The sequence below is a fragment of the Desmodus rotundus genome, chromosome 5 (genome assembly GCF_022682495.2).
Source record: "Desmodus rotundus isolate HL8 chromosome 5, HLdesRot8A.1, whole genome shotgun sequence".
Classification (NCBI taxonomy): Eukaryota; Metazoa; Chordata; class Mammalia; order Chiroptera; family Phyllostomidae; genus Desmodus; species Desmodus rotundus.
The window spans coordinates 47,718,644-47,743,793 of record NC_071391.1 but is presented as its reverse complement, the minus strand read 5'-3'; the positions used below and the strand labels follow the sequence as shown (position 1 = coordinate 47,743,793).

Here is a 25,150-nt window from a genome sequence, read left to right as displayed (position 1 = left end):
TGCCTTCTTGCATCAGGGAACTCAGGCAGAGGTATTCTCGGGAACAAGCCGACCCGACCCGAAATCTCCGGGGCAGCGATGCAGGTTTGCTTCTTTCTCACATTACCTGTGGGTCGTGGGCGGACCGCAGCGATGCCCCACCTGTCTTCACTCTGGGACCCAGTCTGTCAGGGCAGCCTCTACTGGGGACGCTGCCAGTCTCATGGGAGAGGAAAAGACAGAGATGGCAAACTACTGGCTGGCTCTTAAAGCTTGTGCTCGGAAGTGCCAGACATTACTTCTGTTCTCAGTGGCTGGTTAAAGCAAGGCGGGCGGCCACTGCCGTGGAGAGGGAGAGGGGGTCTAACTCTCCCACAGGGAAGGCAGTGCAGGTCGCTGTGCTAAGCTTGATGTCGGTGTAGAAGGGACGTTTAATTGTCCCGCAGGAAGTGTGGTAAATATTTAGAAAAATAATACAGCCCACCTCATCACTGTAACACGTTGCCTTCTTACAAAGGGCACATGAAGACTGACTCAGAATTACTTACGTCACTGGCCCTTTGCGGAGTGCTGTTCCCACGGGCAGCCGTTCAGTCATTCATCGACGGAGCAGAGCCTGCCTGCCGTGTGCCAGACGAGGTGCCGGTGCTGGGCTTCCACAAGATGAAGTGTGGGTCCGTTCCCTTTGGGGGAACTTACTGCATGATGGGAACTGCGGATACGTACAATACGTTGTGGTATATGCTGTCAGGGAGATGTGTGCAGGGAGTTGTTTTCTGGCAGCATAAAAAAGCAAACCTTCTGCCCTGGCGGGTGGTTCAGTTGGTTGGAGCGTCGTCTCATACACCAAAAGGTAGCAGGTTCAGTCTCCGGTCAGGGCACATGCCTAGGTTGCAGGTTTGGTCCCCAGTCGGGGTATGTACAGGAGGCAACCGATCGGTGTTTCTCTCTCCCTCTCTCTCTTTCTTTCTCTCTCTTCCTCTCTCTCTGAAATCAATAAATATATCCTTGGGTGAGGATTTAAAAAAAAAAGGGAACCTTCAGTGACGAGGCGGCAAAGGGTCTTCCAGGAGGACAAAGCCATCTGTGCAGGGATGTGAGCTGCAGTGTGCTCGGAGAATGGGGGAAGCACAGTGGCTGATGTGCCGGGGTGGCGTGGGTAGAGGATGAGGCTACACGGTGAGGCGCCATTAGAAGCACGGTAAATACCACGCTGGGGAAGTTGTCTTTCATCCCGGAGGCAGGGGGGGAGCTGTCAGTTTTAAATGAGAGGGCAAGATCGGGCCTGCAGATTTTAAGGAGGATTCTGACAGCAGGCATGGACTTGGGGCGGAGGAGAGTGGCAATAGTCATTTCACCTAAAAGCCAATCCGGTGAAGTATAGAATGTTTGTAGAGAAGATTTTTGAGATGATTAAGCTCCAGCAGGGGGTTGAAGGGTGTGTTTTCAATGGTGTCGGCTTCTGCGTGAGCCAGCAGGAGCACTTGGCCAGCTGCTACTTTTTCCTGAGAACAACCCTGTTGCCTGGTAACAGGACACAGGCATCTCACCGGGAGATATTCACTTAATCCCTCCTGGCCAGGCCATCTATTTGACAGGCACAGACCTTGCCACACTCCCTTCCCCCAGAAGTGTCTTGCTGGGGTGGCTGCTCCCTGTCTGGTCTTTGGCTCTGCCAGGAATAAGCCCCATGGTGGCAGCTGCCCCATGGGAGGTGAGCACAGACACCAACACTGTGGCTTATGTTGAACTTATCTGCTTCCTAGTCACTGTCCCTTTTCCAAAGAATGCCCTCTTGTCACCCCATCCACACCCACATGCTGTCCAAACTTGAAGACTCGGTTGGAACCCACGCCTCCTCTGGCGCACTAGCCCTGCCCACTCTCGCCCACTCTCGCCCACTCTCGCCCATTCTCATTGGTTCTTTCAGTAGAAACATTTTCTTCACAGTACTTTTTGGGGGCCACATACAATAACCTCTGTCTTCATAACTAAAAACTCTGTCACCAGTTGTTTGGTATTCTCATTTATTCTGCCATTTACGTGTTTTCTGGTACCACTAACAGTTTCATGGGCGAGCATCCTGTCTCCCCAGCCGGACTGTAAGCTACCTGGAATCGTATATTGCCCTTGAAACGCCTAGCCCTGTGTTACACCGGCTGCAGCCAGAGTAATCTTTAAAAGGTTGAATCTGATCATGTCACGCCCTTGCTTAAACTCTCTAATGGGTCACTTAGAATGATTACCAGCTCCTTGGCCTGGCTGCTGCCAACCCCTTCCGTAGCATGTCCCCCTTGCACCCCACAGCCCAGCTGCCCTGAACTTGCATCTCTGCGCACGGATCATACTATCACTAGCCTCCTCACCCATTCTGCTCTCTGTCTGAAACGCTCTTTCCCTGGCCTCTTTTCACCTGTATCATTCCAGTCACCGTTTGGGCATCCTGGGAAACCTTCCTGTCCCCTATAAGAATGGCCTAGATGCTGCCTCTCAGTATTTCCATAGCATCCTGTGCTTGCCCCTTCGGGTGCCATCGTATGACCTGTGTCTGGCTTCATATGCTGTATTTCCAATGTGTAGCACAGTGCTTCGCACAGAGAACAACCAATAAATATTTGTCTCCCAAAATGAGTGACACGTAAGCATACAGTAAATAATGGCTAAAGGAATTAAGGGCAAGGTGGCTCCTTAACGGAGGGTGTAGGGAAGGAGAGTTTCCCTAGGATTTTTTTTTTATAACTACTGCTGTTGCCCTAAAAGAACAGAAGGGAGCATCTCTCCACGATGAATCTGTCCTCTCCTATGAACAGCTCGGAGAGGATGCTGGGAACAACTGATGAAGGATTAGATAGAGGTGCTACCAGTCACCTGCTGATTTCCCGCATCCTGATGTGGTAGAGTGATGGGCACTCCCAAGAACGCATTGCGTGCGTGCTGCATTTTTTAGCTGGGGAAATAGGTCCGAGGAAAGAAAGAGGCTTTCCGAAGGCGTCTGCCTGTTTAGGAGCAGGAACATTAACATGGCAGAAGCCTCCAGGAAGGGAAAAGGTTTTGTCTGGTGCAGTTCCTCGCCCCGTGCTCTGCTCTGACTGCATGGGAAGTGCCAGGGCTTGGTCTTTAGGCAAAGGACTCTGCTCATCTCCCAGTAGGCCTGGCGGTGGCGGTGGTGGTGGTGGCTGGGGGGCGGGGGGGGGGGGGGGGGGGGGGTGGCGGACGCGGATGTGATATGGGGGGGGATGCAGCACGGACAAAAGGCCAAGTCCTTGCCCTTATGGAGCAGAAGTCACATCACTGTGAAAATAAACAGTATTTCATTTTTCTATCCCTGGTACAGTACTTTTGCAATTAGAAGCCACTTTATTTAAAAATAATGGAAACGTTCTGTCCAGACATTCAGTTCAATTAGTGACTTCAAACCTGTTTGCTTCCTCCCTGCCCCCCACAGTCAAGGCAGTTGTAGCAAACAGATTTTGATTCTCTGTGAGGAAGAGCTTTTGTTAGAGTTGTTCAGAAGAAGTAGACGCCCTCTGAGGGCAAAAGGTTCCCTGTTGTTGGTGGTTCATTTAATTCAACAAACACGAAGTGCTTACCACCAGGCAGGCCCCGCTCCACACGCAGACGCAGAGAGGAAAGAGAAACAGCCCTTTTTCTTACAGAACTCTCAGCCTTGCAGATGCAAAGGGATTCAACGATTACTTTATTTGAACTCAACAGACTTTTACTGAGTGCTTACTGCCTACCAGACAGGATGCTAAGATTTTCTGTCACTTATTTTTTTATTTCAATATTGATAGCTATCACTAAGTTAGTGGTATATGCAAACTTTCATTTGGAAGGAACCAGTGATTGTTAGGTTAATACTTGGGGGGGGGTGGCGTGTCTGTGGAATGGCAGAGCTCCTCCCTCCCATCATAACCACCTGACTTTCTTTTATCTTCATCCCATCAGCTGCAGAGATCTGTGGTGGCCTCAGGCGAAAAGCAGTTACCAGTGGAGTACCGAATTAGCAAAAGGTAAGGGGCCCTTCCTAGTCAGGGGCTGTGTCGCAGCTGCTGCCTGCCCCCCGGCCAGTGGCAGGGCTGACTGAAGGCCAGCAGCAGCCATTCAGGTGCCATTGGAGATGCCGCTGGAGAGCCTGTAGTTCGTGTTTATGTCTGTACATTCTTGTAGACGGGGGGAAGTTTCCACTGCCCTCACCCCGAGGCGTTTCACAGGTTGTTATATGGTCCGAGGACTTAACTAGAAGGCCATTAGGGAAACGCTTGAAAAAGCTCCGATGCCCTAACCAAAAAAATAAGTGTGTCCTTGTTCTAGCCAGGATTGTTTTTCCAGAGAATACAGTCCACCCCCATTTGTAATTCGATTTTATAAGATTCCATTCCCACCTCCTGACTCATATTCAAAGCATGACTTGCCAACATTCAGGCAAGAAGAACGACTAGAACCCTGGGCTTCTCAGGAGGGGCAGACTCAGCTGCCAGGGCCCAGCTGTGCCCCTCCCCCACCCCTGCCCCACAGTGCTTTATTTGCGCTGTAAGGACAGGACTGATGATACAGTGAGAGGAGGGTCCCCGTCACAGCCACGGGAGACGAGATGACCGCATCCTTGGGCCTCAGGCTGGGCAGAGAGTGTCTGCTGTCTGGGAAGTGCGGGGAGTGATGAAGGCTTTGATCCAGAATCATCTGGCTTAGCCTACCAGGTCTGGTACCTTCAGGGATCGTTCACAGTGGGAGCCGTCCTCTGAGCTTTGGGAGGCGCATATGCCCTCAGCCTCACTGCTTTCCTGACCTTTCCGACATCCCGGCGCCAAAGAGAAAATGAGCCTTTTAGGGCAGTAGGTGTTCTCTTTACTTTTCAGGTAAAGAGAGTGAGATGCTCATTGCCTCCTCTCCCCTCCATCACCCTGCCCCCCTTTGAATTTTGGTTCTATGCTCACAGCTTCACTGTAACTTGTCTCTCAAAGGTCACCACGACCTCCTAACTGGCAGTCCACATTCCTCCCACAGACCTTCACTGACCATCCGTTACCCACAAAGTAAAGAGCAGTTTTCCGAACGCAGTGGCGCGACTTTGTACAACTTGCCCCGGGCCTGCGGGTCCAGCCTTATGTCCCATTACTTGTTTTCACAGGGGTGCGCACTGCGCTGTCACCCCTCCGGGTCTGTACCTACACTGTTTCTTCACCCTGCAGGACCCCATGTCCTTTCCCCCTGTTGGCACTTTATGCCCTTTAGTATCTGGCCTGCATGTCACCATCTTACCGCGGTGCCCCAGTCACAGTGGTCCCCTGCCTCTGTGCTCCCCAGCACTTTCCCGTAAGGACGAGCCCTCATTTTTCACTCCACCTTCGCCGGTACTCAGTTATATTTGTGTGTCTTCTCCCATGAGCTTTTTGACACAACAGCCTCGTCTTGGCTGTCTTTTAAACCTAAGAACACAAAGCACAGTACTACTCATGCACTCTATACGAAAGAGTGAGCAAATTAATCCAGAATTTAAAGGGCAAAGACTCGGTCTTCCCATATCGTGCTGAGGCTCTTCCCTTCAGAGCCTCGTCTCCCCAGGAGGCTCACTTCCTCACTTCCCCGGGACCTCCCTTCCGATCCCAAATCCTCCGCTTTCTCAGAACCTCAACAACACATTCAGGAAAATAGACTGAACTTGTTCTTTGGCCTCTGACCTGCCCTGGTTTGTGTGGGGGTGGAGCAGAAGAGCACACGTTCTTCTGTGTTCTACTGCAACCCCTAACACACAGCTTACAAATCGCCTTCACAGGAACAGGCCAACAACCTTCCGAAGTCTGAGAGGCAGGTATTGTCATCATCCCCACTCTACAGAGGAGTGCGGCGAACCTTAGGGAGATTCAGGGTTAAGGGCCTGACACAAGGTCACACGGAGGGTCAGGCTCCGCTCCTACTACTTTGAACACAGGGCTTTTCCCACTGCACGCAGCTGCTGCCGGGTCTCTAGAACAGCTGTTTTAAAGGCAGGTTTCTGTCTTTTTCCTCTTTGCATCCCAGTGCCTCGTGCTTTGACCTTCACTCTCCAAAGCACCTCGCACGGGGCCTGGCACTCAGCGAGCCTCAGGGAGTGTTTGTTGAACCAATGAAGGTGTGACTGTTAAGACAGAGCATAACACGACCTGGGCCGACTTGGCGTGAGGAGAGAGAAGGTGATTAAGCATCGTGTCTATCTTCCTGTCCTCCCTTTCTTCTTCCTCTGGCAGTCGACATCTTTCATTCATTCGTTCACAGATATTTATTCATTGTTGCCATCAGATCACTAACGCTCCAATCTCTATTTGTTTTAGCGCCTGGCTGAAGGACACCGTTGACCCCATGCTGGTGACCCTCGACCGTCGCATTGCTGCCCTGACGGGCCTCGACACCCAGCCCCCCTACGCAGAGCACCTGCAGGTGGTGAACTACGGGATCGGAGGGCACTACGAGCCTCACTTTGACCATGCCACGGTAACTGTGGGGTCGGTGACCAGACCCTGGGAGGGGAAGCAGAGGGTTGCCTACTTCGCTGAGTCCGAGCTCTTTAGGACCCCCACAGAATGCTCAGTGAAATCTTAGTATAAAGGGTCTTCTTCCAGGAAGGTCTGGAAGCCTTGGTGTCCGGCTGATTTCTGGTGACTCATTTCTTTATGTGCCACCTCCTCCACTCTGTAATTTGCCAGGGGGAGAAGAACGTGGACTGTCATAGTGTCATCTGTCTTGCTTCACTCTGGGACTTCCCAGGGAAGGTCGTCTTTCCTCCAGTTACTCTCTGTATCTGTGTACTTTGTGATTCTATTTATATGAAATTTCTAGAAAAAGACAAAACTAAAGAGACAGAAAGTAGATCAGTGGCTGCCCGGGATTGGGGGTGGGACAGGGGGCCTATGGCAGACAGACATGAGGAAACCCAGCTGATGGAGGCGCTCTAAGGCTGGCCAGTGGGATGGCTGCACAACCGTGTAACCTCACTACAACCCACGGACCAGCGCACTCACACTGGGTGAATTTCATCACAGGTAAATTGTATCTCAAACTGTTCTATGACAAACAGGGATGTGTCTCTTCAACAAATAACTGGGGACTCCAGTCTTATCACTCGCTATTACTACAGGAAAATTATCTGTGATATTTTGTATGTTAATTTCTTGATTTCACCAAGAACCTGGAGGTACAGTTAACCCCTCATAAAGTACTTTCACTACTGGCAAGGAATTCTGTTTTATAAGTGTCTGATATATTAGTAAAAAAAAAAAAGTGTATTGAGTACCAAAAAGCACAGATGGGCACAAATTCGACTAGGCGTAGGTCAAGGCTATCTCCCGCCTGTGACGCCCCCATTTTTCTCCTCCCTGTGTTATGGTGAAATCCTGGTGTCTCTCTGGTGCCACTGCGTAAAACAACGATATGTTTTACTTTCGTCTCAGTCGCCCAGCAGCCCACTGTACAGAATGAAGTCCGGGAACCGAGTTGCAACATTTATGATCTATGTGAGTCTTGCTCTGAACCAGGGCCTCTTGCTTAATGAGTATTTATGTTTCTCTCTTACGGTTTTCAAAGCGGTTTCAGATATTGATTTAATCTGGTAGCTGCAGCTGAAAAGTCTCCAGGATTTCTGTGAATTCCAGGCAGTATTTCTGTTACGTGCTATAGGAGATACCAAGAAATACAAATCAAGGGCTCTGGCCTCAGAGAGCTTCTGGTGTGTCGACCTAACATGGCCTTGTCCTAGGCAGTGCTCGGGATGGGAAGTGGGGCTACACTGAAGGCTGGGAGATCCCGGGACCTGGAAACCACAAGGAAAGGTTGTGGAGCGGTGAGGGGAAAGAGAAGAGAAACGAGGCATCTGAGACTGCAGGAGGGAAGAACAGAGATGCCTACAGAGAAGTTCGTTAAGTGCTGCTCTGCCATAAGTAGTGCAAATTTTCTTCCTGATCTCCCCATAAAAATCTATATTACACCCTATTCGAAAATAAGTTGGCTTTCTCTCCTAATTTATGACCTGATTCTAGAGGATGTGGTACCCGTCTTTATGATCTCCTCTATCACCTTCCTTTCTAATCATGTGGGTTTTACAGACAGCTCAGAATGTCAGTCATCTGTTGCTCAAATTACACAAGGTGTATTACTATTAATTGAAGGGATAAACATGCTAAATACAAGGGCTCTACATAACACCCAAACATGAAGGCCTGTTTCCAGGCTCTTAGAATAGCACATGCCCCACCCTCGTGTTCCCTGTCTTCTTAGTGCTGCCTCTGATCACAGCACAGCCAAGAAAGGGCCATCAGAGGTCGGGACTCTGCCAGGGGTGGCAAACTCATTTTCACGGGGGGCACATCAGCCTCGCGGTTGCCTTCAAAGGGCTGAACGTAATTTTTGGACTGTATAAGTGTAACTACTCCTTAACAGTTAAGCGAGAGCTCGGTGCTGCCGCCGGGTAGAAACAAGGTGGAGGGCCAGATGCGGCCTGCGGGCCTTGTGTTTGCCACCTATGCTTTAGACTTGAATGCTGGCAATTCCAACACATTCTTCTTGTGGTTCAGTTTTATAGTTCCTACAGAACCGGAAGGTTGCCACTTCCAATGGCGGTTGGCCTCCAGTGGTCATTCTGGCATTCTGATCAGGCGCAGAGGGAAGGGACATGTCTGGAATTGGCCGTTGGTTGCATCTCTGGTTGATGACTCAAGCTGGCATGGGAGGTCACAGATAGTGAAGAATATTCATATCAACCAAAGAATAAGACCTCTCAGGGCCAATATCTGTTTTTTACCCCCCTAATATCTTCTACAGCTGGTTCCCTGGTTATAGAGGCCTGGTTACTATGGTAAGGGAAGCAGGAAAGCAAGAGCCCCGCAATTCTCAATGGCAAATGCAAATGTGTGTGTGTGTGTGTGCACTGTGCATGTGTGTTTGGGCTTCAAGCATTTGAGACACTGGAATGGAATGCACTTTGGGTTTGGAGTCAGTTGGCCTCGTTCTGGTTCTGCTACTTCATACGTGGCCTCCGCACAGATCACGTCTATTCTTGAGCTTGTTTTCTGGCTCTGTGCCTTCTCACAGGATAGTCACGAGGATCAGTGAGATGATACAGGGCCATGTCACTCTCTAAAGTTTCATGTAATGTTTCTGTCATTGTAGCCCATAGAGCACGGACCCCATAATGTCTCTAAAACACATAATGTCCCAGTATGTGTTTCCATATTAAGAAAACACATCAAAAAAAAAAAAAAAAGAAAACACATCCATAACCCTAGAATATACTGGGGGAGAAACTCCTTAGCTGAGGTTCCCTGGAGAGGGGCTGAGTGACCTGGGAAAGGTGCCATCAGCAGTTCCAATGACGCCCAACTTTTAAAACTCGTCGATGTCACCTAAACATGTTCCATGAGCCACAGCTCATGACCCATTAGTGGGCTGTGGAATAAATTTAGTGGATCTCGTCGGCATTTAAGAATCTGAACTAGAATAAAGTAAAAGGAAATGGAAGATTACAGAGGATATCTTATGTAGTAAGAATTTGAAAATTTTATTATTGACTTTTTATTGAAGGGAGAGACAGCGACAGAGACAGACAGGCAGACATCAATTTGTTGTTCCACTTATTTATGCACTCATTGGCTGATTCTTGTACGTGCCCTGACCAGAAATCAAACCTACGACCTTGCTGTATCAGGACGACGCTCTAACCAACTGAGCTACCTGGCCAGGGCCAAGAATATTTTATGAAACATTTACTCTATTTCAGGGTGTGTGTGTGTGTATGTGTCTGGGGTTGTGAAACTCTTTCTTCCTGAGGGTCTCAGAGTTTTAATCTATTTATCGTAGCCCTCACTGAGGATGTTAGCTGCAAGGGTAAAGACAGGGAGCATTCCTAAATGTTCTCTTGTGGCCCGGCAAGCAAACACCGATGCCACTGTGTAGGCCCCCTTAGTCCCTAAATTGGGTGGTTGTCTTTCAATAAGTATTTCTCCCAGAGTTGAAATAGGAGAATACAGGAGGGAATCGATGCAGAAATGACATCAGAGGTCAGGTAGGGCGGAGTATGTATGGCAGTCACGGGCTATTTCAGCTCTGGCTCTTCCTCTGGTGTTTTAGCTGAGCTCGGTGGAAGCTGGCGGAGCTACAGCATTCATCTATGCCAACTTCAGCGTGCCTGTGGTCAAGGTGAGTAGGGGTCTGGTCCCAACAGAGGTTGTAGGTGAAGAACTAACATTCTAGCCTTCATGTTCTCTGTGCTTGTAAGCTTATTCCTGGGGGCAGGAGAAGAAGAGGGCTTTCTCTGATTCCCAGGATCAAAGATAATCCCTCAATCTCCTACATGACTACATGTTATTGTGCCTCTATCTTAAATTTTTTTTGCACTTATGTTACAAGTAGATGTTTATAGATCTGCCTTCCCTATTACAATAGAACTCCTCAAAGGAAAGAACTGTTTTTATTAATGTTTGGATCCTCCACAGCAGCCGGTCCCCTCAGTCATTCATTCAGTAAACACTGAGGGCTGGAGGCACTGAGGGTACCGAGGGAAACTCACAGTCCTTGTCCTCCTGGAGCTCACAGAGAAGGTAACAGACAGTAACAAGGTATGGCAATGGAGCTATGAAATCATGCAAGGCAGAGGAGGGCCATGTGGAAAGAGGTTTGTTTAATCAATAAATATACCCCAAATTTCAGATCAATCAATCCATTAGGGATCGCAGCCCCTATTGAATTCAGGAATGAAATGAGGACAAATAAATGAGTTCATGCCTATAAAACACTTACCACAGTACCCGGCACATCCTAAGCATTCACTGAGTAAACACAGGTATGTATGAATATTCAGGGGGTTGGCCACAGTTAAAGTACATCTATAAGAAGTATGTAGGGGACTTCTGGTCAAGAGGGACATGTAAGTAAACATGGCTTGCCTCTTCACACAACCACAGCAAAATTACAACTAGACTACAAAACAAGTATACCCAGAATCATTAGAAAATTGAGCTGTATAGAGGTCTGACAACCAAGGAATTAAAGAAGCCACATTCATCCAGACCAGTAGGAGGGGGAGAGACTCATGAGAAGAGTAGAGACGTGGAGGGGCGCAGAATGGGTGGTCCTGTGCCCATGCGTGGTAGATAAAAATCGGGAGGGATACTTCAGGAGCAAGCGATCCCAGCCCCAGATTGGGCCACCCAGCTCAGAGTTCCAGCACCAGGAAGGTAAGTCCCCATAACTTCTGGCTGTAAAAACCAGTGGGGGTTGGGGTAGCAGAAGAAACTGCAGGATTATCAAGAGACTCCTTTTAAAAGGCCCACAATGGACTTAGGACTAATGCAGACCCATCCCCTCTGGGATTCAGCACCAGGGCAACAGCTGGAAGGGCACAAATGGCATTCAGGGAGAAGGGGAGAAAGTGCAGTGACTGGCAACAGGGCAAATGCTGGGAGACAGCTTCCTCCTGGGCAAATCTCCAGAGTCCAAGCAGCGGCACTGTTCCTGGTCTGAGCCCTCCCCCACACGGAGCCACAAAGTGGTTGCCCCACCCTGGCGATTTCCTAGTGCTCTGCCCCAAACAATTTACAGGTGCCTTTTCTGTAATATGCCATGCTACTAAGACAGGGAGTCAAAGCAGCTCTACCCAATACACAGAAACAAACACAGGGAGGCTGCCAAACTGAGGAGACAGAAATACAGCCTGATTGAAAGAGCAGAACAAAACTCTAGGAAAAGAACTAAATGAAATGGAGATAAACATCTAGAGAAGCAGAGTTCAAAATGCTGGTTGTCAGAATGCTCAAAAAAAATCATTGGGTACTGCAACAGCATAAAAAAGACCCAGGCAGAAATGAAGGTTACATTACATGAAATAAAGAAAACTCTACAGGGAACCAACAGTGTAGGGGGTAAGGCCAAGAATCAAATCAACAATTTGGAACATAAGGAAGAAAAAAGCATTCAATCAGAACAGCAAGAAGAAAAAAGAATTTAAAAAAAAAGGATAGAATAAGGAGCCTTTGGAACATCTCCAAACATACCTACATCTGAATCATAGGGGTGCCAGAAGGAGAAGAGGAAGAGCAAAAAATTGAAAATTTATTTGAAAAAATAATGAAAGGAAACTTCCCTAATTTGGTGAAGGAAATACACACACAAGTCCAGGAAGCACAGAGAGTCCGAAACAAGTTGGACCCAAAGAGGCCCACACCAAGACACGTCATAAATAAAATGCCAAAGTTTAGGGATAAAGAGAGAATCTTAAAAGCAGCAAGAGAATAGCAGAGAGTTACCTAGAAAGGAGTTCCCATAAGCGTGTCAGCTGATTTCTCAAAAGATACTTTGCAGGCTAGAAGGGCCTGGCAAGAAGTATTCAAAGTGATGAAAAACAAGGACCTATAACCTAGATTACTCTATTCAGCAAAGCTATTGTTTAGAATTGAAGAGCAAATAAAGTGCTTCCCAGATAAGGTAAAACTAAAAGAGTTCATCATCACCAAGCATTATTATATGAAATGTTAGAGGGAACTATATAAGAAAAAGAAGATCAAAACTATGAACATTAAAATGGCGACAAATTCACAACTATCAACAATTGAATCTAAAACTAAGCAAACAAGCAGAACAGGAACAGAATCTTAGACATGGAGACCATTTGGAGGGTTATCAGCTGGGAGGGGGAAGGGGGAGGATGGAGGAAAAAGTGCAGGGATTAAGAAGTACAAACTGGTAGGTACAAAGTAGACAGGGGAATGCTAAGAACAGTATAGGAAACGGGGAGCCAAAGAACCTTTATACATGACCCATGGACGTGAGCTAAGGGAGAGGATTGCTGGAGGGAATGGTACCAGGCAGAGGAGGGGGAAGAGGGGAAAATTGGGACAACTGTAATAGCATAATCAATAAACTAAATTTAAAAATACATATGGACAGAAGTGTGTAGAGAAAAAAGCTGGGTGTGGAGAAGAACATATAAGATTTGGAGTCAGAATACTGGGGTTTGACTCTCAGTTGTGTAATTTATAGCCCCTGAGCCGCAGCTTCCTTGCTGGTGGGTTGGGGAGTGTGATAATGTCGGCTTCCTGGGCACGTGACCAGTGAGTGCCTAAGGAAGGGACCAGGCTGAATTAATTAATGTCTGGGTTGTATGAGGAAAGCTTTATTCCACCTCATGGTCTTTGTTGCGTGTCTCTCCTCAGTGATCCAATGGCATCCTATACTCATCTTTCTCCTAGCCCTTGCCACAGTGTCCTGTCCCGATCTGTTTTTGTATCTGTCTATGCTAAAAGACTGAGCTCCTGAGAGCAGCAGGGACATGATTTGTCTCTGCATCCTCAGGGCCAGGGGCAGGGTAGGCCCTCAATAAATGCCAAATGCATGAGCGAATGAGTAAACAGCAGCTATGCCACTCGGTGCCGCTTTATGCCCGCCTTGCCCCCAGTCTGCGCAGGCGGTTTTTCATAATGACACGCACGCATCTGTTCTCAGTCATGTGCGTCCCAAGGAATGAGATTCTGGTTTGCCCCTGCTCCGGGGTCGGGCCCTTTTGTTTTCAGAATGCAGCACTGTTTTGGTGGAACCTGCATAGGAGTGGCGAAGGAGACGGAGACACACTCCATGCCGGCTGTCCTGTGCTGGTGGGAGATAAGTGGGGTAAGGCCTGCCTTTCTGGGTGTGAGAATAGCGTGAGCGGTTCATAGTAAAGTGAGATGGATGGAAAATAGCATAGCCCTGTCATTCCAAAAGCTTCATCACAGTGCCACGTTACATTGACATGGTCAGGTTCTGGGGTAGTTGTCCCCAACAAATTGGGAGCCTGTCACGGAGCAGGTGTGAGTAAAAGTTCATTGGCCCATCCAGACTGGCCTTGATTCCAGAGTGCAGCTGAGGAGGCCTACAGTGCTGGTCCCAGTCCTATGTCCCGCAGAGGGACCCCCAGGCTCCCCATGAGGAGACAGTCAAGCAAGGAAGAGATAAATAAGTAGGAAACGTGTTTATGGTACATATGTGTCCAAGAGCACTTCTCTCTGAAGACAGAAAGAGCAGAAGAGGGACTCTCACGCTGAGATGGGCATGGCCAGGAAGGCCGCCCCTTGGCCCTCATTACTCTGGAGAGGCACCATGGGGGAGGCGGGCTTATAAGAGCTCCATGAATGAAAGATGAGTGACCCTAGGACCCATGGGTTTGAAAATTAGTCTATAGTAGACAGGACCTGCCAGGGACCTTTTCCAGGGGACACTGTCCTCTTTGCTATCTATCTCTGCTAGAAGCAACATCCTGCAGTCCACAGAAGGGCCGGGAGTAGGGTCAGGCACGTGAGTTGAATGTAAGGAGGCCCTGGCACGCCCCTGCGGTGAGCCTGCTCTCATCCCCCACCCCACCCCCCAGTGGCCAACAAGTGGATCCACGAGTATGGACAGGAGTTCCGCAGGCCCTGCAGCTCAAGCCCTGAAGACTAACGTGTTGTCCGAGAGAAGCTGCTGGAGTCCTTGGCTTTCCAGAGAAGCCAGAGCCAGGAGGGATGAAAGGAGAGCGCCCTCCAGAAGAGGGCCTTGCCAGCACCGTGTGTTCCATGCAGATGGGAAGTGGTCTCTGGGAGGGACACCGAGAGTTCACTGAGAAACCATTCACGTCATTTCTCCTCCAGGCAAGAGTCACAGTGGACTAGACAATTCAAAGGACCCAGCAAGAAGGCTGGAGAGAGAAGTTTCTGGAGATCAGATACTCTCCGTGGGGAACAGGACATATCAACAGTCTCTGGGGTTTGGTCGGTGGGGCTTTTTTCAGTTTGAACCTTGACTCCAGGGGCCCAGAAGTGCAATGAGGAGGCAGGCCTGCGGGAGGGGCTGGCCCGGCTCCCACGGCTTTCTGCCCTTCAGCCCCCCGACTTCTGCCGAAGACCGACCAGGCAGTGTGTCTGTCTCAGGAGTGTGCTTCATATATTTTTTTTTAAGCAGAAAGCAATTTTTTCTTTTTCTCTGTATGATGATATTTTAATACAGCCATTAAAATGTTTACACATCATTTTTACACCAAGCATATTCTTACGGTATAACATTGAGTGAAAAAAAGCAGAGTGTAAAATTGTATTTATGCCATAATCTCTACTGTGTTCACCTCCGACCACTCCCCTCTCACTCCATCCAGTCACACGGCAGACGCCAGTTTCCGTACCTCCAGACCACCCGCCCCTCGCCCTCAACATCACTCCCACTTCTCAGGCCTTTGCGTTTGCTGCTCCCTCAGCTCCCACCAGGCCAACCTCTTGCCATCATTTCTCGGCTCAGTGTCACACAGGCCTTGCCTGATCACCCAGCCTTCTGGCCATTCTCTTTCACGTTACTGATTTCATTTTTAAAAATTTTTATTTTTTTAAAGGTAAAACAGACATGTCTTTTATTTTGCCTAGGTTTTACAAAAGTTTATGTTAATAATTGACTTGTATATGTTTCTGTCTTTTAAAAAAAATATTTGATTTTGTTTTCTTTGTAACTCATTTCTCGAATTGAAATGACTTCATTCATTTGCGTAGTTGTGGCCGGCCGCCTCCCCTGCAGGACGAGGGCTGTGAGACCCCCTTATAGCTTATCAATGCCTCTATCATAGCTCCCATCTCCCCGAATTTCCACATTTGCTTATTTACCTGGCTGTTCTCATTGGCCTCTGTGTTCCTTATTCTTCTTGGTTTCCCCAGAGGAAGGTCTGGTTTGAATTAAGTAGGCATTCAGCAAAAAGTGTTGGCTAAATGGATAAGAAGGCATGCTGTGGGCTGTGCTTTGGGGCACAGGCAGAATTTTTACAGGCAGAGTCGAAGTACTTCCCAGCAAAAGGACTAGCATGGCGAGGCTGCCCTGACCAGTGACTGTAATATTTGAGCACTTGTGCAAAGAGAACATTCCAGGCAACTTGGCTCAGGTTTCTCAACAGGGGCAAGGGTGTGTGTCTTGCTCACAAAGAAGCCACACAGCTAAATAAGCGGGTAGTTAGACGGTGTGCCGCCCCTGCCCCCAACCTGCACCACACACTTCTGTGCTTCTGCTTCCCCGAGCTCTGTGGCCCCCAAGGAAAGGGTTCTGTTGTGCTGACATGCAGCTTCCTGCAGAGTCTCGACAAGCGCCTGGTCACATCCCGTATTTCTGCCAAGTATGCCTGGATTCTGGAAATGGCCTTCCTAAGTTGTTCTCACATGGGGGTGGGGAAAATAATTTTCCCTCTACCATTCTGTGTAGCTGAGACCTCCAATTAAAGACAGATTGACAAGAGAAAAACACACAAAAGTTTATTAACATGTATGTATCTTATATACACGGGAGACACTCAGAGACAAATGAGAAACTCCCTGAGGTGCTGCGAATTCAGGCTTAAATAGAGAAAGGGGAGGAGGACGGAAGCCTCCTTAGGAAGATGAATGGGCCCTTAGAAGACTAGATGGGAGGGGAGGTATGACAGTGTTCCAGAGTTTGCCAGGGTGTGGGGTCCACGGTAGTCTCCTCTCCTGTGATGAGAGCCCTCCTGGTTGATGAAACTCCCAGGGAGCGGATTCATAACTGAGTTCCTTTTGGAGGATCTCTTGTTAAGCAGGTAAACGGAGTTCAGAGAAAGCTTCCTCCTGTATTTGCTGTTTTTCAAGGGCCTATAGCTCAAAATAATCAAATGCCAGAGCAGCATACAATGTGGCAGTTTTGCTACCTTCAGTCACATACTGACAACCCGCCTCCAGCTCAGCGGCACAGGCCCGACACAGAAAGCTGCGTACGGCAACACCACTCCCTTTCCTTCCAGCTGCGGGGATCAGCCCCCGGCCTTCTCAGGGCTGCAGGCTGGGTCTGAGCTAAAAACAGCAACGGTGAACTTGGTGAGTTCTCCATGTGACGGGCACGTTTCTAAGGGCTCATGTGAGTTAATGAAACTCTGAGGGCTCAATGAGTTAATGCTCATCCCAATCCTATGAGGTGGATCAGTTACTACCCCTGTTTTATAGGAAAGAAGGCAGTTAGAGAGTCAGGCAACTAGCCATGACCCCACACTCTGGCTCCAGACCCTGGGCTTCGAACCACTTCTTTCACCTTGTCTAAGAGGTGCAATTATCAAACGTCTTGACCAGGGGAACGAGACCCAAAAAATGTCTGGCTGCAAATGAGGCAACTGCTTGCTGAGCATTCCCCAGGGGCAGGCCCCGCCCCCGGTGTGCTGTGGGGAGCGAGGGGCAGGATGCAGTTTGTTGGTAGGGAGATAAGACAGATTCATCCAGAGTTAAACGTTCGCTAAGCACAATATGAAATGCTGCATGCAATATGAGATGAATTGTTGAATGCTGCAATCAAGAGCTGAATGGGGTCATTATGGCTTGAAGTAGCTGGGGTAGCCTCATCATTTACTCAGATCTCATTAAAAAGGTGCGAACTCAGAGCCAGGCCTTTGGGGACACCAGGAATGGAGAAGAGAATTCTGTGCTGACCCTGCCCAGACCCTCAGGTCACCATAGGACAATGTTACGCAGGTGGAGACAGGAGCAGCGCACTGACAGGCCCCCACCCACCCAGAGTCTCCGCAGTAAAGCAGGACCGACCGAGTCTTGATGATGGGGGGAGGGGTGGCCTGGGCAGGGTTTGTGGCGGCACAGAAAGAGGCGCAGGGCCAGGAGGAATGATGCACCATAGAATTTTTGGCCGGTATGTTAGCTTTAAAAACACTTTCACACTCCTTCTCTTGAACCTCACCTACCCGGGGAAGAAAGATGAGCGGGCATTGTAGAAAGCAAGGTCTGGAATGGTCAGTGGCATGCCTGGGGTGGCACAGGAGAGCTTGGCCTGAGGCCTGGTCTTCTGTTTCCCTCACCAGTGCTCTTCCCCTCGATGGCTTTCGAAGCTATGTCCCTCCACTGCACCACAGCCGGCGAGTGGGAAGACCTCACTCTTTTATATTCGCACCTGCTCCCGTGTCCTCAGAGACTGGTCCTGTTAGAAAGCGGCGTGGCTGTGGGCCGCCCACCTACAGCGCTTTGTGGGTAAGTAGCTCATTATAAATAGGACTGACAGTACACCTTATTTACAAATTTGTCTCTTTCTTTCTTGCTCTGTTCTTCAACCATTTTTCTAACAGCTTTGTCCAACCTGGGCTCCTGGCATTGCATTAAATATCTCTCGCAGGCTTCACTCCAGGGAGTAACAACTATCATCATTATCCTAGGTAACCACACATGGACCATTCACTAGAGCCCAAGCACTGTGCTCAGAACTTAGGTGTTTGTTTCCGTCAATCCTCATACTGACATAGGGACTCTTATCCCCATCTTACAGATGAGGGAAACTGAGGCAGAGAATGCGTTACTTGCCCGAGGCCACACAGCTATAAAGTGACAGAGGCAGGATTCAAATCCAGGTCCGCCTATCTCCAAACATCTTAACTAGCTCTGCTGTCAGCATTACACGTTGCTTCGCTGTGGTTGTTTTGCTCCCATTGGCAATATTTGATGCCAAATTTTTAAAAAAGACTTTATTAATTTTTTAGAGAGTGGGGGAGGGAGAAAGACATCAATGTGTGGTTGCCTCTGGTGCACCCCCCAAAACTGGGGACCTGGCCTGCAACCCAGGCCTGTGCCCTGACTGGAATTGAACCAGTGACCCTTTGGTTTGCAGGCCGGCACTCAATTCACTGAGCCACAGCAGCCAGGGCAAGTGCCAAAACTTTTTGAGAGGAATCTCCAACATTTCTCCAGGCTTTGAAAAGGTCTATCCTTTGAGCCTCTGATGCCTAATGGCCAAGAACCCTGTCAGATGTAGGTGTCTGTTGAATGTACGTATGAATCGCCTCAGTTCCGAAGATGCCTTGTACTATGACCATCTATTGTGTGACCAGCCCCATGCTAAGTATTCCATGAGAATCCAAGAAAATGAGGACATCTGCTCACTGTCCTTAAGGCAAAATCAGCACTTGCCCAAATAGAAGAACAGACAATTAGATATAATCAAGTAGAAAGCTGTGAGGTATTCACCCTAAGCATCATGGGAGCTGGGAGAAAGGGGAGAACCCTACGGTTAGAGTGGACTGAGGCTTCCATGTTGGGGCCCCAGGAACACATGGAAAGAGAATGCATGCCCGTGGAGGGTAGGGAGCAGCTGTCACCTCACTTCTGCCTTTCACACATAAGGGGGCAGGGGGAACAGTCTCGGGGGGAGAAAGTGAGAAGGCGCTCATTCTGGGGGCCCCTTGTCCGGCGATGCCAAAGGCAGCCAGCACAGACTGCCCTTTCAGGGAGCCACTCAAAGAATTCCCTGTTTGGGGGTGTTGGCTGCTCAAGCTGGGAGAATCCAAGGGTGGGGTGCGGGGAGAGGGGCATTTGCTTGCAGTGCTGTACCCTGGCAAAACTGTGAAATCAGCCAAGGGTTAGGGGAGGAGACAAACGTGTACTTACTCTGTGCCTGCTGTTTTATCTCCCTTGTCTCATTCACAACAATCATCATCCCTCTGGGCAAGGGAAGGGAAGGAGCTTCCACAAAAAGACTTCCCTGAGTTCACACAGCCAGAAGCAGAGCTGGGATGATGAGCTAGGAGGCCTCCCCTACACGCTGCTTCTAACCTCTTTCTCTATAGACTTTTATCTCTTCCTCTCACCTTAGACTCGCCACAACTTTCTCCCCCTAGGAAGTAGAGCCTGTCTCTTTCCCATCATCCTCTCTGCCCCATCTTTTGATTCCCTTTCTTGATCTCATGACCCTTCCCATCAAATGCGTGATAGGCCTGTTCCCCCTCAGGCCTGAGTGCCAGAGGCTCCCTCTGTTCCTGCCAGGGACATACTGGCATTTGAAATGGGTAACCCAGAGATCAAAGGTTATCTCAGAGGAGTGAGGTGGTAAGGGTTCAAGGGCATGACTCAGGTGGATTCCCACAGATAACTACCTTCCCTGTCCTCTTTAAGTTCGTCATATTTTCAAAGGAAACATAACTAAAATAAGGACCATGATGCCTCCCGTTCATCTGCTTATCACTTGATGGGGCTGGAGGGCAGCAGCCATTTCCCCTGGACCAGGAAGGTGAAGTGACTTGTCCACAGTTACACTATGTGTCAGTGTCAAAGCCAAGACTACAGCCAAGGTTTCCTGGCCCAGAGGCCCATTCCAAAGCTCCATAGGTGCTTCGGGGGTCAGGAGCACAATGGGCAAATGATGGTCCCAACACTTGATGCTGTCTTCACGGGCACACATTTTATGTGTGGTCTATCATTCATTCATTCAACTAAGCTTTACCGCTGTTGCCTCTGTGTGGGGCCCTCTGCTGGGGCTGGTGATGCTGGGATGATGCTGAGTCCCTGTCCTTGAGGAACTCCCAGAGAAGAAATCCCATGTGACGATGGTACTTGTGGAAAGGGGATATGCCACATGTTACCAAAGTCCAGAAGGGGCATCACTGCATCTCTGGTGTGACAAGCGCCTGTGACATTAGATCTGGGCCTTGCAGGATAAGGAGGTGTGTGTGTGCAGGAGTGTGAGTGCGTGCATGCTGTGGAGACGAGGGCATGTATCTCCCTAACTCATAAGTGTACAGTGAGTGCTTAGATTAACGTTTCTCAAACTACAAAAATCCACACCCTTCTCTTTTGATAAACTTAAAAAACTTCTTTAGCCTTGGAAATTCAGACATATCATCCCAGGAGAGGTTTTGTTTATGTTCTGTAACCTGTTTCAGGGGAAAAAAAGGTTTATTTCCTTTACCAAATCAAAAATTATATATTAAATGTTCTTTTAAAAATTGCGCATGGTCCCTGAGGGAGCACCATCAGCCTAGAAACTCCCACAGTGCTGTCCAGGCTCTAGGACTCCGGAATCTCTATTTTCAACTCTATTGCAACAAAAAAGGAAACAGGCATTGTCAGCCACTCACCCTGGAGGAGCAAGGCGGTCTAGCCTCTGCTGCCTCCGCTCAGTCGATTCTTTATAGGGGAGCCGCTGAGCCGCATGAGCCCGCTGGTGCGTGCGGTCACAGAGAACTTTCTCATAGCCTCAAATCCCTCTGGCTCTTAGGGTTGTGGAACGGGGACAGGCAGGGCAAGCCTCCAGCACCTAGGACAGCCAGCATAAGCTCACTTGCCTGACTCCAAAGTCCTCTGTGGGGGCTCGGCCCAGAGTCACCCCACTCACTGTCTCCCCCTACATCTGGCTGTCTTGGAATGCAAAAATTAGAGAAGCACAATGAGGTACCACTTCATACTTAGTAGGGTGGTTATAATGTTTTTTTAATGAAAATAGTAAGTGTTGGAAAGGCGTGGAGGAATTGGAAGCCTCGTGCATTGCTGGTGGGAAAGTAAAATGGTGCAGCTGCTGTAGAAAATGGTTTTGGTGGTTTCCCAAAAAGTTAAACACAGAATTACCACACAACTAGTAATACCTCCCCTAGGTATACATCCAAGAGAATTAAAAGCAGGGACTCAAACAGGTATTTGTATACCCGTGTTCACAGCAGCATTATTCACAATAGCCAAATGGTGGAAACAACCCAAATGTGTATCAACAGATGGATGGATAAACAATAGGCAGCCCGTACGTGCGATGGAATACTACTCAGCCACAAAGATGACTGGAATTCGGATACATGCCACAACACGGCTGGGCCCTGAAAACATTATGCTAAGTAGAATAAACCAGACACAGAAGAACAAATATTGTATCATTTTACTTATATGAGCTACCTAGCATAGGCAAATCCAGACACAGAAAACAAAATGCAGGTTCCCAGAGTCTAGGAGGCGGGAGAAGTTCTTGTTTTATTTTTTAAAAAATATTTTATTTATTTTTAGACAGAGGGAAGGGAGGGAGAGAGGGAGAGAAACGACGATGTGAGAGAGAAACATTGGTTGCCTCTCATATGCACCCCAGCCGGGGACCAAACCCACAACCCAGGCCTGTGCCCTGACCAGGAGTCCAACCAGTGACCCTTTGCTTTGTGGGGCCACGCCCAGGCAACCGAGCCACACCGATCAGGGTGGGACGTTATTGTTTAGCAGTACGGAGTTCAGACTGAGGATGAGGAAAACCTTAAAAATAGCGATAAAGGGTGTAGAGCATTGTGAATGTAATTAATGCCACTGAATTGTACACTAAAATGACTAAAATGATAAATGCTATGTATATTTTTCCATAATTGGAAAAGAGCTTTTAATAAATTTGACAAGGACATTCCTAGGCCAGGGGAGGGCCCGCACTCAGGCACCAAATGCACACAAGTTCAACTAACTCTCTGCTGCTTGAGAACTGCCTCACTTGCTGGTGCTGCGGGGAGAACCCAGTGGACTGTGGATGTAACGGTTTTTGCTGTGGTTTCCCAATCGCCTCCTCTGTCTCGGCCCACTGCGTGCACTGCTCTCCCAAGCTGCTGCGGGAAGCACGCCTTTACTATGCACACCGAAGTCTCGCCGAACTCTCACGGCACCTCGCGGTGTAAGGAGTATCAACCCCCTTTCTTTGGATAAGGAACCTGAGTTCTGAAAGAAGTGCTGTGCCCATGGTCACCCAGCTAGTAAGTGGCTGTGTGCCTGTCACCACTAGTGAGTACCTGTCACAAGGCCCCAGTCTTCTCACCTGCTTCACCCCATCGCTTTTCTGGTGTTGTTTGGGAGTGAGGAGACATGCCCTGGTCTGAGAGTTCTGTGGTTTGAGTCCGAGTACAGACTGTGTACTGTGTGACCTTGGGCAAATCACTTCCCTCATCAGAGCTGTCGTTCCCTCATCTACAGGATGGCACTCCTCACCCGCCTGCCCCACCCACTCCACAGAGTTGTGACATCTCAAAGGATGAAAATGTGCTTTATAAATGGCACATGCAGTATCGTGTCGATTAGTCTAAGCTTAAATTGGATTAGTCATCAATATGTGGCATCATCATTGATCATCAGGAAAAAAAACCTTTTTCCTGCATCACACAGTCAACTACTCAGTTAACTTCCCTCCATCCACATGTGAGAGCCCAGCCACCGGCTAGTCTCAGGTTCCCAGGTTGTGCCTGGCTACAGTCTAGGGTTTTCTAGCAAACTGCTGTGAGAGAAAGCCAGCTCTAGGAATAAGGGAGCCTCTTGAGTTTACATAACTTTCTGAGCCCTGGAACCAGAGTGAGAATGTGTTGATTCTGGCTGCCGATGGGGCAGCCAGCTGGGGTGGGAGAAGAGTTGGCTCAAAGCTTACAAATAACACACTGTTCTTGCAGGGAAGAGCGCGGCTGCTCTTTGCTTTCTCTACTCCTGTTGTAGGCTCTCTTCTTGCTTTTCCCTTGTTAATGTCTTGACCTATGAACTCCCTAGTTCTGATGACAGGTCTTTAAATCCAACTGAAGCGTCCTTGCACCTCGCTGTCCAAATCAGTTTCTATCTTGTTCATTCCACCTCCAAAATCTGGAGTCCATCACCTCCTCTCCTCCCTGCAGCCACTGTCCTAGGTAAGTGTAACGTCGCCTTTTACATGGACTACATGTAACTGCCTCTTTGCTGAACTCCCTGCCTTGAGCCTGGTGCAGATCAATCCATCTACACAGTAACTTCAAACAACTCCCCGTTCTTGCCACTCAAGGCCATTAAGTCCTACTTCCTGCTGCCTCTCACATCACAGCCTCTACCCCAGCCACACTAATCACATTAACCTACCAGCTCTCAGACTGACTTATCACTCAGATTGAGCATGCTGTCCCCTCTACCGGCAATGTATTCTTTCCTATCTCCACTTTGTGATGATGCTTCAAAGCTCAATCCAAATGCTACCTCTTTTGTGAAAACTTTCCCACCCTGTTTGCAAAGGTTTGATTGCCCCCTTCCTCTTTGTACAATGTGGTCACTGTTTCTTAGTGGTCTCTACAGACTATGAGCTAATTTAAAAGACCTCGTTATGTATTTGTCTCCAAAATCCATTGGAAGCTTGGCAAGAGGATGATGACCAGGGAAATAGGTTCTCAGGTTTGCCTAATCAGCAAACACTCATAACAGCAGGTTTAGAAGAGGACACCACCAAGAAGTTATGCCAGCTGCCTTCACGCCTTTGTCTGAGTCCTCTCAATTTCAAGATTCTGCCCCCACCATTCGTGTCTACCTCAACATTTGCCTACTTTCTTTTTTCAGGAAGTTCTCCTTGGGCATTCCTCAGTGTGTGTGTGTGTGTGTGAGAGAGAGAGAGACAGACAGACAGACAGACAGACAACCAAATATGCTTCTTCTGGCTCTCTAACAACCCTTCACTTAAAAGGCGCAGGGGGTCTCCTTTATTCCGAGTTCACAGTGCTGATCTGTAGGCTCAAGGACACTGGCATAGCCAGCACAGAGTAGGTGCTGGCTATACATATTAAACATACGTCGTGTGTACATATGAATGGCTCCTTGTCTGCTGGGGTACAGTGAGACACTCAGCAGACAAAGATGCTGCCACCTCCCAGCATGAGGACACAAAGGATTAAGGAAACGTCCCTGACTAGCATATCATCTGACACAAAGCTTGACAAACATTTCATTCATTCTTAGTCACCATCCATCACACCGGAAGAAGCCTTATTTCCCTGGTCATCACCCTCTTGCTTTTTGAAATCCAGCATCTGAACCAAAATGACTTCTGCCCAGTGTGCCATGTATTGTCCAGGAGGCAATATGAAGAGGAAACAACTAGGTTTGAATTCTGACACTGACTCTTCTGAGCTGTATGAATTTGGACCGGCCTACCTGTAAAAGCGGCATAATATCACCGACCTCATGGGGTTGCTGTATTAAACGAGATGTGTGTAAAGCAAACTAGGTGATGATCAAAATTTGATGTCCCTTTTGACTTGCCTGGTGAAGGAAAATGGCCAAGTCCCTGAAAACCATGCATGCGATCGTGCTGCCCCCCTGTGGACAAAGCGCATACAGCCCCGCAGAGGGACACCTCCCCCCTCAAAGGGATTGGTGGGAGAAATGAGATCACACACAAGCACTTTTCGCCTATGCTAGGGAGCTCGTGCTTTACCCTGAAATATTTAGTGAACATCGACACCAGAATGTCTCAGAATTTAACGTACTTGTTAAATACAGACCAAGTCTTACTCAACAGGTCTGAGGTGGGGACAAAATCTTTAACAAGCTTGCAGATGATACTGATGCTTCTAGACCATTTTGAGTGATAAAGGTCTTAAGAATGATACGGGAGTGGCATGACAGGAACTATTCACTAAGCGCCTCCCCTGTGC

At 48.6% G+C, this 25,150-nt stretch overlaps 1 protein-coding gene across 10 annotated transcripts in view; it reads left to right on the top strand.

The window, feature by feature from the left end:
• Positions 1 to 24,907, top strand: part of P4HA3 (prolyl 4-hydroxylase subunit alpha 3) — a 47,400-nt gene extending 22,493 nt beyond the window's left edge. The window contains exons 8-13 of one of the 10 annotated variants that reach the window (XR_008426806.1): positions 3,928 to 3,992; positions 6,291 to 6,450; positions 7,407 to 7,469; positions 10,078 to 10,146; positions 10,443 to 10,565; positions 10,657 to 13,605. Coding sequence is in view for 9 of the 10 variants with exons in the window: in XM_024572831.3 (XP_024428599.2) it covers positions 3,928 to 3,992; positions 6,291 to 6,450; positions 7,407 to 7,469; positions 10,078 to 10,146; positions 13,522 to 13,611; positions 14,348 to 14,578 (678 nt within the window). In the remaining variant the exon portion in view is untranslated. The other 9 variants (XM_024572824.3, XM_053923828.1, XM_053923829.2 and 6 more) reach the window with 9 other exon arrangements.
• Positions 24,908 to 25,150: the final 243 nt, after the last annotated feature.